This window comes from Periophthalmus magnuspinnatus, chromosome 19 (assembly GCF_009829125.3).
Source record: "Periophthalmus magnuspinnatus isolate fPerMag1 chromosome 19, fPerMag1.2.pri, whole genome shotgun sequence".
NCBI lineage: Eukaryota > Metazoa > Chordata > Actinopteri > Gobiiformes > Gobiidae > Periophthalmus > Periophthalmus magnuspinnatus.
This window is the reverse complement of record NC_047144.1, coordinates 11073116-11085469: the sequence shown is the minus strand read 5'-3', so window position 1 is coordinate 11085469 and position 12354 is coordinate 11073116. Positions and strand designations below refer to the sequence as shown.

General features: G+C 37.6%; 2 protein-coding genes across 6 annotated transcripts in view; one reads left to right on the top strand and one right to left on the bottom strand.

The window, feature by feature from the left end:
• Nucleotides 1-3: 3 nt before the first annotated feature.
• stx4 (syntaxin 4) lies at nucleotides 4-4724 on the bottom strand. 2 transcript variants are annotated; one of them, XM_033984719.2, is made up of 10 exons: nucleotides 4505-4724; nucleotides 4055-4159; nucleotides 3225-3324; nucleotides 3045-3119; nucleotides 2892-2965; nucleotides 2697-2805; nucleotides 2404-2477; nucleotides 1981-2118; nucleotides 1352-1462; nucleotides 4-1262 (listed from the first exon to the last, which is right to left on the bottom strand). In XM_033984719.2, exons 1-10 carry the CDS (start codon nucleotides 4532-4534, stop codon nucleotides 1185-1187), a joined length of 894 nt encoding a protein of 297 aa, XP_033840610.1. In that variant the 5' UTR covers nucleotides 4535-4724; the 3' UTR covers nucleotides 4-1184. The 2 variants fall into 2 exon arrangements, with proteins under 2 accessions (XP_033840610.1, XP_033840611.1); XM_033984720.2 differs by lacking the exons at nucleotides 4055-4159; nucleotides 4505-4724 and adding an exon at nucleotides 3583-3648 and having other exon boundaries at nucleotides 34-1262.
• A 437-nt stretch (nucleotides 4725-5161) lies between these two features.
• The window catches only part of LOC117387268 (rho GTPase-activating protein 44-like), a 63533-nt gene continuing 56340 nt past the window's right edge, over nucleotides 5162-12354 (top strand). For 3 of the 4 annotated variants that reach the window (XM_033984721.2, XM_055229658.1, XM_033984723.2), the window contains exon 1: nucleotides 5182-5492. In XM_033984721.2, the coding sequence (XP_033840612.1) occupies nucleotides 5440-5492 (53 nt within the window). In that variant the 5' untranslated portion in view covers nucleotides 5182-5439. Of the gene's footprint in view, nucleotides 5493-12354 lie in introns of all 4 variants that reach the window. The other variant, XM_033984722.2, reaches the window with a different exon arrangement.

Genomic DNA, 12354 nt, shown 5'->3' with positions numbered 1-12354 from the left:
TTGTCTTAAGTTTTATTTTTAAACTGAAGTGTAAAATAAACATACAAGAGACAGGTGTAATATAGCATGGTGGAATTTATTTTAAAAACGGATGTTAAATGAGTATTTCCATAACAGTACTGCAACTACATAGAAGCTATAATGTCAAGGTTTTGTTCGATTCTCATTATTTCATAAAGCGTTTAGCTACTGCTGATAAACAGGTGCCTACGCCAATCAATCTATGAGAAAAAAACATTGGCTAGAGTGTGGTCCAAAAGTAGCCTGATCTACCATCATTGAAGTAGTGAAAAATAAATATATAAAACATAATGAACAATATGACAACTGTAAAATAAAATCTCTCAGGATAAAAGGAAAAAGTGTTAAAACTATTGCTGTGAATTGCGTAAGTCACTCTATCCTTTTCAAATTCAGTGCAGTGCTTCAGATCAGGGAGAAGGCACGGTTTTACAAGTTTGCCTTGTTGCCACCATCTCTGCAGCAGCTACATTTCCAATGGTAAATACAATTAAGGTGGATACAAAAAGTGGCAGAGGAAGACATTAGGAAACTTTTATACACTTAAAAGCAGATGAATTGTTAATTAGCAAAACATATTTACACTTGTTACATACAGGCATTTTAAAAACCTTTCAAGTCTTATATATTGATAAAAGTATGTCTCAACAGTGAGGTTATGTACAATTATATTAGTTTCCCTATAGCTAAAATTCATACTGTATAAAACTTTAAATTTCCAATTAACTTAATAATAATAAAAATTAAAAAAAATCAACAAATATTTCCTGAGTACAGTATGATCAGCGCCAGTGTCGAATACTGCAGTCTGCCTATAATAAGGCCACTTAAATCCCCTTAATAAAAAAGGAGAGGGTACACCGCTGTAACAGTTTTTAATCCTTAAATCCTATTGTACAAGCCAGCAGTTTTAGATTTAAAATGTATAAACAAATTAGATTGTTTAAACTTTGTAATATGTGAAACAAGATCCACTTTATGACGCCACATCTCCAAACAAATAAAAAAGACCCACAATGTGACATAAGGGTTAAACACAGGGAAAATTTGAACTAAGCCAAAGGATGAAACTCAAAATTCATCTGTTCATCCTGTTGGCTCAAATATAAAAGACTTTTTAAGAGCCTATAGGTGATGGTACAAACCCACCTGTGTTACCAAATCTAACCAAAAGCAGAAAACAACGAGATGACTAGGATGAGAATCAAGATGGCTAAGCACACTGCAATCCACATTTTCTTCTGCAAAAAAACACCAAAACTATTATTAGAGTACATACGTTAAAAACAAGAAACAAAGCAATGTATTATTAGAGGATTGTACACTGTACCTTGCGTGCCTTAGCTTGATATGTAACTGCCTTCGCTGTATTTTCTTTAGCTTTTTCCACATAGTTAGAAGATTGTTTGATGTTCGTTTCAATCCTGTCAACCATTTCTCCCTTAGAAAAAAAAAGGAAAATAAATAAAAAATATAGCCGCCAACGGCAATAATCAGCCCTCGCCTGTGCCTACGCCGTGCTCCACCCCTACACCTAAGCCACGCCTCACCCTAACCTCAGCCTAAACCTAGATCTAGCTCTTACCCATACCTCTAAGCCTAACCCCTAAACATGACCCTGACCTTAACCCTAATCGTACCCCCTAAAATAAACCTAATCCTACCCTAACCCCTTAACCCTAATCCTAACCCTTTTTTTTTTTTAAACCCAAGATGGCAAACTTGGTCTATAAGGGAGGGGTGGTCACAATATAATCTTTAGTTACTATTGCCATGATGCATCTAGTTACCAAATTTGGTTTGTCTACGCCAAAATTTCTGTCAGGACATTGCATTGGACAGATTTTTGGCTTGTTGCTTCACTTTACAATATTAATAGGCCCTTTGGCAGCTTCTGGCACTCGGGCTAAATAAACTATTAACCACACACAAAAATAAAATAAAATGAAATCTTGTTACCTGTGCCTCCACCTCCATTGCGAGGTACTGAAACATTTCGTGCAGGTCCCGTATGCTCTTCTCCAATTTAAGAATTTCATCATGTCTGGACTCAATCTCATTTAGAGCCTGTTTTGTAGCTTTGGCATCATTCAAGATCTGTGGCAATCGACAGAGAAAACAGAAAAAAGAGAATTGATATTAAAAGTGTTTACTTACTTATAGTACATTTACACATATCAACTACTAGGTTTCACTATACTATCATTGTGACCATTTCTTCTTACCCAAAGAGTTATCCAATTTAAGCAATAAGAAAAGCTACAAGAAAGCACATTCTCAATTATCAAAACATATTTACAGTAGGGCTCCTGTATAATAGTGAAAGTGAAAGAGAATCTGGGGCTTTCTGGTTTGAGGTCATTGAAGGTCACGATTACTCACATTTTGAGTGAAGACATCAGTTTGTCCACTTTCTAACATAGTGTCAAGCTCTTCATCTGTGACATTGGTCCCAGCTAAAGATTAACAATATATTAGACGTTACTTGGAAATACTTCATTCATTTAATTTATGTAGCAGAAACTAGAAGTAAACAATGTAAAGAAAGTCCCTTTAGCAACAACAGCACAGTAACATCTTACTTCTCACTTGTGTTTTTATACTGTTTTAGCTTATCAAAATAAGCAAAAACTTACTATACTTATTAATGCTGTTGTAATTCTCCATGTACTTACTTATTTTAAGTTGCCTTTGTATCCGTTCCACATTACGATCCCTGTATTGAGCCTGAATGGTGTTGCAGTGGCCCATCAACTCAACAAACTCCTTGGATAAAACGCCGTGCTATGGAAAAAATTCAACTATTAGATAAACTTTACACAATTGACATTGGCAGTAAAGATATGCAAAAATAAAGACAATATATTCACCTGTGTCCGCTGAATCCTAGTACTTATGGATATATATGTCCCATCACCATTTTCTCCCTTTTTAGGTTCAATGCCTTTGAAAAGGTCAATATGTATGTATCAAATGATGATATAATTTGTATTTTAATAAAGGAGGCTGAAAAAATTACTCACTTTTTAGTTTTTTCTGTATTTGTCCAGCCATTGTTTTGATTGCATCTCTCAGAGTCTGAAGCTCTTTCTTCATACCTAATGCAAAGCACATGTATGGTCAATGTTTTGATACTTAAGGGATCATTATTATACATTACAGTACATATTATACAGTTTAACTGTGACCAAAGCATTACTTACTGTCTTCGGGTAAAGCCACACCCAGGACAGTTTTCTGCTTGTTCTCAAGGTCAGAAACCATTCTCTTCAGGCTCTGCAGGCCCTCTTGGATCTCTTGAGCCTTAGGACAATAAAAACACGTGCCAATTTAAAATAATGTCACTCTTTAAACACATATATACACATTTGACTTCTACAATAACATGTCATTCACTGTCATTTAAAACATGGATTGGTGGAGAAAGATATTCAATCTAAAACCTTTTGTCCAGTTGACAGAATTCAATCCTCTATTGCTATAGATCCTGCCTGGACAATTATAATATCTCTAACATTTAGCAAAATAGAGATTACGTCTTCAAGTTCAATTTACACATACCTTTTTTAAAATATCCATGGTGTCAAAGCTTTAATTGCCAATATCACAATCCCTCTGTGAGTGCTCGGACAAAATACCGGTATAGATCTAGATGCTGTAGGCTTTGTGGGTAGCTGAAGCCATGCACTTCTCCTTTAGGTTTCACTTCACATTTTGGGGACTTTTGAAATTGCACACAGAATTTCAGAGTAAACAGAAAAGTGTAATTGAGCACATTTCAGTAAACTCTATAATAATGCGGAGGAAACCAACTTAAGTCTATTGGTGATTTCAGATTCTAGAAAGATATTAAAAATCCCAGATGGGAGGCTAGACCTAGATTTTCCATTGATTTGCCATGAAATATCTAAAAGATAAATGCACAAATATTGAGCCTGATCTTTCCAATTATAGACTAAACCCAAGACCCCCCCCCCCCATCTGTATTAAATATTACTCGCCTGACTAGCATGTAGTGTTATTAAATGTGCACCTTTTTGAAGAAGGTTTCGTTCTCCTTGTCCTCTTTGGCTGAAGAGGGTCCAGGCTTGACCACGAGCGCTCTGCCCTCCTCATCTTCATCCGAGGACTCAGCCTTCTGTTGTTATGATTAAGAGAGCAGACAGAGACAGAAACAATGGACACAGTTAAAGGATCTCTGATACTGTCTGTGTGTCACTGGCATCAGCCGCTGCCCAGCCCTGAAGCAGGCTTTGAGAGGACCAATCCAACGGAACGGAAGTCAATCCAACAGCACTCTTACAGAAAACAGGAGGCAAGCTTACACTTATTAGCACAGAATTTTCTAACAGCACCGGGTATTTTCACAACGGAGTAACATTTAACCAAGGATGCATCAGCTGATCGACAACAATAATGAACTTGTCAGAGTTAGCAGGTTAGCATGCTAAGGCTAAAACTAGCTATTATCTTGAAAACTCACATTTCCTAATTCTTTTGTCCGATCCCGCATTTTTCACAGTGTTGTCGAGGCAAATAAGGCCAGAGCAATGGTGCTCTATTCCAACGATCAGGTGCGTTGTTGTCAAAACACGACACACTATAATAAACTTGCACAAATGTCATTCAACTCACTAAGCTAGTAAACTTCAGTCAGAGCCTTCTTCTGTGGCTCAGAAATCCAGATTCTCTACTGCGCCCCCTGTCGAGCTACAATGGAAGATGACATCACTACGCTGCATACAACAGTACTAACCACAAGGTGGTGCTATGTGTCTATGGATCTTATAGATCAGTCATCATCAGCAATTGACTATAGATTCAGACTGTGTATGCATCTGACCTGCACAGAAAATTGCAGCTCTTACGGAATAAGGTTTTCTAAGTATATATATATTTTTGTCAACTATACTTTATGGCAATACATAACCGATCTACTCCTGTGTCACATATCCATGCATATTCGTTTACCAAAGTGAATTTAAAATGTATTTAAATCATTTGCTATACATGGGGTAATGTATATACAAATCGTGCAGAAAAAATAAAATAAAAGCACGCCTGTGATATCGCTTTTCTCTTTGCTTTTGTCTATTAGAACTCAATTTCCCACAATGCACCAGGGCAGATCGCGGTCGACAGCAGAGAGCTGTCAGCGCAGGGCGAGGGAGAGGAATACTGGTCCAGCAGCAGCAGCATCTGTGGTCGCAGCGGAGCGGAGAGGTGACGGAGACCCGGGGCTCGGCGACGAAAATGTGGGTAAATTAAGCGTGACTCCCGGTGGAGATGCACGAAGCGGCCGCCTGAAGTCTGCCCCTGCTCCGTCCGACACAGATCACTGCGGAGATCTGACTTTACCCCATCAATGAGATCTGTGGAGCGGCTCTACCTCTCGGTGGTAACGCAGAAAAACACAAGATGAAGAAGCAGTTCAATCGAATGAGACAGCTCGCCAACCAAACAGTTGGAAGGTAAGGGGCAACATCTACTCACCATTATAGCGTTTACTCTTATTTGCTTAGGTAAATGTTTTGCCTGTATGCCATCATTATCTGTTTTGTCATTGGCGCGGGCTGTTTGCCGCTCAGCTGGTACGCACAGAGTAGCTGTCACTATAGGTCACGTTTGCAGAGGGCTATCAGCTGTGATTGATTGAAGCCTGGAGCAGGAGGCTGGGTTGTTTCCCGGGTCCATGTCTATCCTTGCTGGGTAGCCCACTGCCCACTGTCCAACCACCCTCGTCTTTATAAGGACAGTTGTGCCATGGGGGTTTCAGAACTGTGAAAATGATGAAAAGCTTGTTCATGTGTGAAATATCAAAGGTGGTATGTCAAAGGTCGTATTAGGTCATATTATCCATAGCAAGACAACAAGAATATGCTGTACCTCGCTACTGATGAGATGAGGACTTAAACAGTGAATAAACCAGGCCTAAAGCTATTACTAAACTGCAACATTTCCCACTAATTTAAAATAAGATGTGATTTCAAACATGTCCATTAGGTTGGCTATCTGTCATAGACTGTGAGTTACAGTACTCCATAGGTATCAGTCTGTGCCTGACTTTAAGAAAACCATAAGAGACAATATGCATTTGTTGCATTTTGAATTATCCTCTTTACAGTGACAGTTCATATGAGACAGACCTGATTTTTGTTTGTGTTGTTTGTGAAATTTTGATTCTCTGGAGTGTGTAAAATTGAATGAGTTATTCTCAGTAATGACTGGGCAGATCAAATGTGGCTGCGTTTGGATGTTATGCTCTCTGATGGAGGCTATGCAGGAGGATACAGAAGTTTTTCCTGTATGTAAAAGAAAAATCTTGTATAGTCAAAGTCTTTTATTTATAACAGGAGTTTTGGCTCAATAAGTGTTCGTTTGTGTTTGTCGACTCCACCCTGTAACTGTAAATGAACGTGCATGTCAAATGTCAACACTGTGCCTTCAGCAATTTGGATCAAGTGGTTTCACTCCTTTGTGGCAGTTACATAACAAGCAACCAACAATCAATTACAGGTTGTAGACTGGCTCAGTGTTGGGCTTATAATCAGTGTAGTATAGGCTGAGGCTGAACAGTTTTTGTGGGGATTGGGGGGGGGGAGAGTTCGAATTGCAATTTTTATAACAAAGCACATTTTACACATGGGGGAGCATTTTCATTTGAGAGAATAAAAATAGTAACTGCTTAAGTAATACAAAAATCTCATACATTTTAGAAAATTTTTGTAGAGGTCTAAACTACAGGGTTAGAAAGTAGTTTTCCACAATTTTCCCAGCAGTGTACCACTCTTACTGCCATGTACAATCTTCCATGTCTATCTTTAGATTTGGATCTTTTATTCATTGAGTGGCAAACTACACGTTGCTATGAATTGCCTCTGGTGAGTGAATGTAATATTGAAGGCTTGACAGTTGCCTGCGTTAGTGTTAGACCTACTCCTATTGGTGTTGGTTTATATTTTTGTGTTTGCATTACTTTTACATTACATTAATTTTACATCTAGTCTTGTCAGATTTGCTCACTATTCATTGGTTTCACCTTCCCATTACAGCAACTTTTTTTCAAAAGAGATAATCTTTAATTGTTAATCACTGTAGCAACGGTCCTAATTTTTCATCATTCTGAAAGCCATGGATAGCTTTTCTAAGCTCGCATAGATTTGTATGTGGCCACAGAAAATACATACATTTACCACTTGTCCACCCAGTCTCTTGCTTGCCAAGTTATAATGACAACTACTTGTTTTCCTTGGCTGACAGACATTGGTAATAGATGAAGCTGACACAGAGATGTTTTCCTGTCTTGTACCTCCCCTGCCTGGCTGTCTGAGAGCAGGCAGGAGGCAGTGATCAATAGGAAAAGTATTACCGCGGCTAATGCCCACCTGAGTAGACTTGGCAGAGCTGCTGAAACCCCTAAGCAGCATTTATCAGCTCCTAAAAAGTGACTGGAAGCAGGGCCGGAGGTCTGGGAGACAAGAGCTTTAATGTGTTTGAAAAGATAAAACCAATTATTCGAAAAAATATACGGCTGCACAGTTATGTGTTGCTTGGTTATTTGTCCAAGTCCACTGGGGCGTATCTCTGCAGTAATGAGCTGTAATCTGTATCTGCAGATGAGGAACAGAAGGTGCAATTAGTCTTATTTAGACTCCCCCAGCCGGCTGACCGTTGGGCATGCACAGGTAACTTGGTCATATTTGTACCACGACCTTGGAGCCCACCTCATTTTGTCCAGGGGAAAGGAGACATCAGGTGAACGTGACCTTAGATAACCTACCATTTGGGGTCTCAAAGTAATTACATTATTACGTTTAATTTTATACTCATTATTTTTGAGTTATTCATAGATTAATCTGCATAGATGTTTTTGTGTGTACCAATGTAGATGTCAATGTGTACTTACAAGCCAAGCTCAGATGGTCACAGGTCACATTTTTTATATAACGCCTTTCCACCTTCTAGGCCCAACCTGTGGGTTAGTGGATCTGCCAGAGCGGGATTCAAACCGCCAACCCTCAGTGGTAAACACTTTATCAGCTAAGCTACTGTCACCCTGATGAGGAGATTTATAGAGGCCTAAATATTTTCATTACAATTAGCAGTTGATTAATAATGCATTAATAACAATACAAGGCATTTCACATAAGCAGCCAAGACTAGTATGGTCTCAAGCCTGGATACTTGCAAAGGGCTGTATTAGGAAGGGCATCTGTTGTAAAAGCCTACAAATGGTTGCAATGACAACTTAACTCGACAAGCAACTTCTTGTTTGGCTATAGAAAGTTTTTGTCTCTTCCTATTGCTTTCAGCTGTGAATGAATATGGACTATTAGATTTTTACAATTTAGCGCAGGAGTGTCAAACACATTTTCACCGAGGGCCACATCAGCAAAATAGCTGCTCTCAAAAGGCCAGATGTTAAATAAATCTAACTACTTTTTTAACTTGTTAATTAACTGCCTCTGTATTTATTACTTATTCATGTTACAAATACTATATATGTATTTGCCTAGATGTAAAAATATGTCTGTGTAACTGTGTATCTCCTGATAAAATGACATTTTAAGACCATCATACCTTTTAATTTATCCTGTCAAGGGCCACATAAAACGATGTGGAGGGCCACATTTAGCCCACAGGCCTTGAGTTTGACACTTGTGATTTAGAGGCACAGGTCCACATATATTTGCATGTCTTTTCTTGGTAGGGGGATTTTCAACATGGTGGACATGCATAACAAATTGTCAGAAAAGTTTGGGTGATTTTTTTCATCTATGATTTTTGTGCACCTGTATCTTTAATATGAGCCTCCTTAAGTTAACCTGCCCATATGGAGTCATTGTCAGGGGTCATGTGGGTCTTGTATCTTCAGCCCTTGTAAATACACATCCAGGAGTACCTAATAAAGCGTCTCCATCAGTATGTTATTGCTGCATTAAAGATATGGGTCAGAAGAGGTTCAGACTCTTGAGTTAAATTTATCTCTGAAACGCCGCCCGCTCCATTAATCCACCATAATGCTATGTAAACTGAATGAAAACAGCAGAAACAGGAAGGCCTAATCCTCACAACGTCACAACTATAACTCATTTACTTAGGTATAGTATTTGTTAACCGTTTTCATGTTTTTTTTCTCTGTGGATGGAAAATGCTGTAACACAATTTTGTATTATTAGTAAAAGCAAAATATGCTTCGTGGAGTGCAGGGAGAAGAATATAGCTGCATTCACACTTGTCCTTGTTTGATCCTGGTTTAGTCCTGATGTAGAATTGGTTTGGTCCTCCCTTAGTCCTGGTTTAACCCAGGTCTAGTCCAGGTTTAGCTCCGGGTTTAGTCCAGGTTTAGCTCCGGGTTTAGTTCCAGTTTGTTCCATTTTTAGTGTTGAGTGTGTAAGTGTGAATTCAGTTTACAAATGTCAAGGTTAGACGCAGTGAGAGAAAATCTATTATTGTGAGCTGGGGAAAGGATAATCTCCAACATATGAAATGGCCTCTTTTTGTTGCCGTAGTCCGCAAGGGACAAAATAATGTTGTTTACAATTGTTCCAACAAATTGCAATGCAGTGTTCAATAATTACTGTCACTCCATCAGCTTTGAAAATGACCATAGTGAAATTCAGTTACGCTCTGACTGTTGTTAATGGCTTCATTGTTAGCTAGACATCCATTTTGTGTTAGTTATATTGTGCAGTGTCATATTCTGCAGCAAGAAATAGTTAGTATGTGATTGATGGGTGAAACCTGTGACTAATGAATCCCCGTGCTTCTCAGTGGAGCTTGACAACGTCTCCAGCCACTGCCGACAGCTGGACCGGTCTGTCACTTTCACAAAGAGAAAAACTGATGCTATTCGTGGGTTCCTGCAACATTGTTAAGAACTTTTTCCCATTCAAAAGATATATTATTTTGTTTTACATTGTTAATCACTATGGCAACAGGCATAGTTGTTCATCATTCGGATACCCCTGGATAGCTGGGCTTGTTAGACAGAGTTCAGCAATGCAAGATACAGACGGAAGCAGGAATGACTGTTAATCAAATAAAATAAGAAAACCTTCATTAGTTGCACACTAGGGAATTTGCATCATTAAAAGCAGCATGGAGTCTTAAAATTATAATTCGAAAAAGCTGAAATGTTCATCAGAGTAAAATTGAATTGTCAAGCTTAATAATATTTCATTTGTAAGTGTCTTATAATTTTGTGTAATTTACTATTTATTTGCTCTGTCAAGTTAATAAGAATAATTAAGTCTGAAAGGTTATCAAAATGTCAAGTTAATTCCTTTTTTTTTTTATTATTATTATTATTTTTTTTGCTAGAACAGTGTATGTAATGACCACACAAGCACTGGAGTTAAGACAGGTGAAATGTCTTGCCCATGGACACAACAAAAGTATATACTCAGTTATCCCTGCAGGTGCTTTCTGATTCTGAGCCATTGCCATTATTTATCCTTGACAATTTTGATAGATACATTTAGCTGTCACCATTTAGCCTGCTATCTTACTTACACTTGTCAGATTACTGTGACCTCAACTTTGAAGACAAGTTTTAAGCTAAAATGTGCAATGAGGAATAGACAACCTGTGTTTTCAAGCTGTCTGGTTTGTAATGCTATTCTTGGTCAGTGTATATATGATTGTTTGTGTAAACTTACAGCTGTGGTAATCTCACCTGACAATTCTAACTTTGCACATTGAGACCATGCTGTTTTTCTCCCACCTGCTGATATTGCTCTGATTAGCTGTCAGTGAGCTCAGTGTAACATTATTTCCCAAAACAGGCAGTAGCAATAGCTGTCAGGAATGGAAACTCAATCGAAAAGTATGATGGGTTTGGTGCAAAAGTGAGATCAATTCTAAAACCTTGTAGGCAGACAAAACCACTGCTAGATTTTAACATATTTCTTACTGTCAAATGCACTTAAATAAAGAAATATATGACTATATGGTATACCAATGTTTCTCCAACTGTGGTATGTGTACCACTAGTGGTATGGGAACTGCCTTTTGCACGGCCCTCTGCAGTTTCAGTATTTCTTTTAGTTAAAATCTAGAAATGTATTATCCTCCTTTGAGTAGCTTATTATTCAGAACAACCTTATCCATTGTTCAGTTTCATTATAGACCTTTTTAGTCCTAATTTTTACCCGATAAAGTCCGGGTTTAGATCTGATGGTACTCAAAAAAGCTAAATATTATCTTGGTGATACTTGGTGTGATAAGTTTGAGAGCCACTGGGCTACACCAGTAAATCTTAACCTTTCATCTGCTCTTTTTAAGGCATAGCACTGCAGTCATCCATCTCTATTCAACCCTGCCACTATTTTTGATGCATATCTTAACTAACTTTGTTTCCACTTTCAGTAATTGCTCCTACGCATTAACTACACTGTAAGATAAATTTGTGTTGTTAATATACAATAATGATTGTGATTTTATGACTTCTTTACTGTTAAAGGCTATTGTGCTTTTCAAAATAAAAGTCCTTTATACACATTAGCTTAGAAACAATAACTTTTTATTAAAAAAAATGCAAATCCATGCAACAATTCATTTCACCACAATTTGATTACAGGAACATGTAAATATTTGAACACACACTAAAATATTTTCAATATTTTATTTACTTTATTTTACATAAAGTAGCCTCATTATGTCAACACACATTTAAAGCAATGCATTATACAGTGTTGTCTTACTTTTTTGACTGAAACAACACACATTGAAAATGAACTATTGACCCCAAATTTAACAGTGTATAAAGAAACATGCAATATTTTACCTCTGGACACCTGAAAACAAAAATCACTAACATTAATCAAATTGTTCCTATTTCAGAAATTACAGCAGATATTTGGCAATCAACGACACAATCAATAATTTGAAACAAATGGCATGGCATTTGAAACTAATAACATAGCATAAGACAGCTTTGCAAGAAACTAGTACTCATACTAATGTGTCTTATAAATAATATTGCTGCCAACAAAGTTTTGGCAAAGGTAGGTTATTTGGCAATAAAATTTTATCAGCACGGTGCATACTACTGACAAAAAAACAAAACAAAAAAAACACATCAGTATTTGCAGCTAATGTAAAGAATTACACAGACAAAGCCAGAGCCACATTTAATGAATGAGACCTTTTGATTCCTTGTTTTTCATAAATGTAATTTCAATGAAAATGCAAGTTCAGCATTGCTAAAATCAGAGGACTGGGTCAAACTATACAGCAGAACTCGCACTAATTCTGTCATGAGACAAAGACAAAGCCAAACACATGTGCTCCAAGAGAATAAATATTGCACTACACCGTAAATTCAAACTT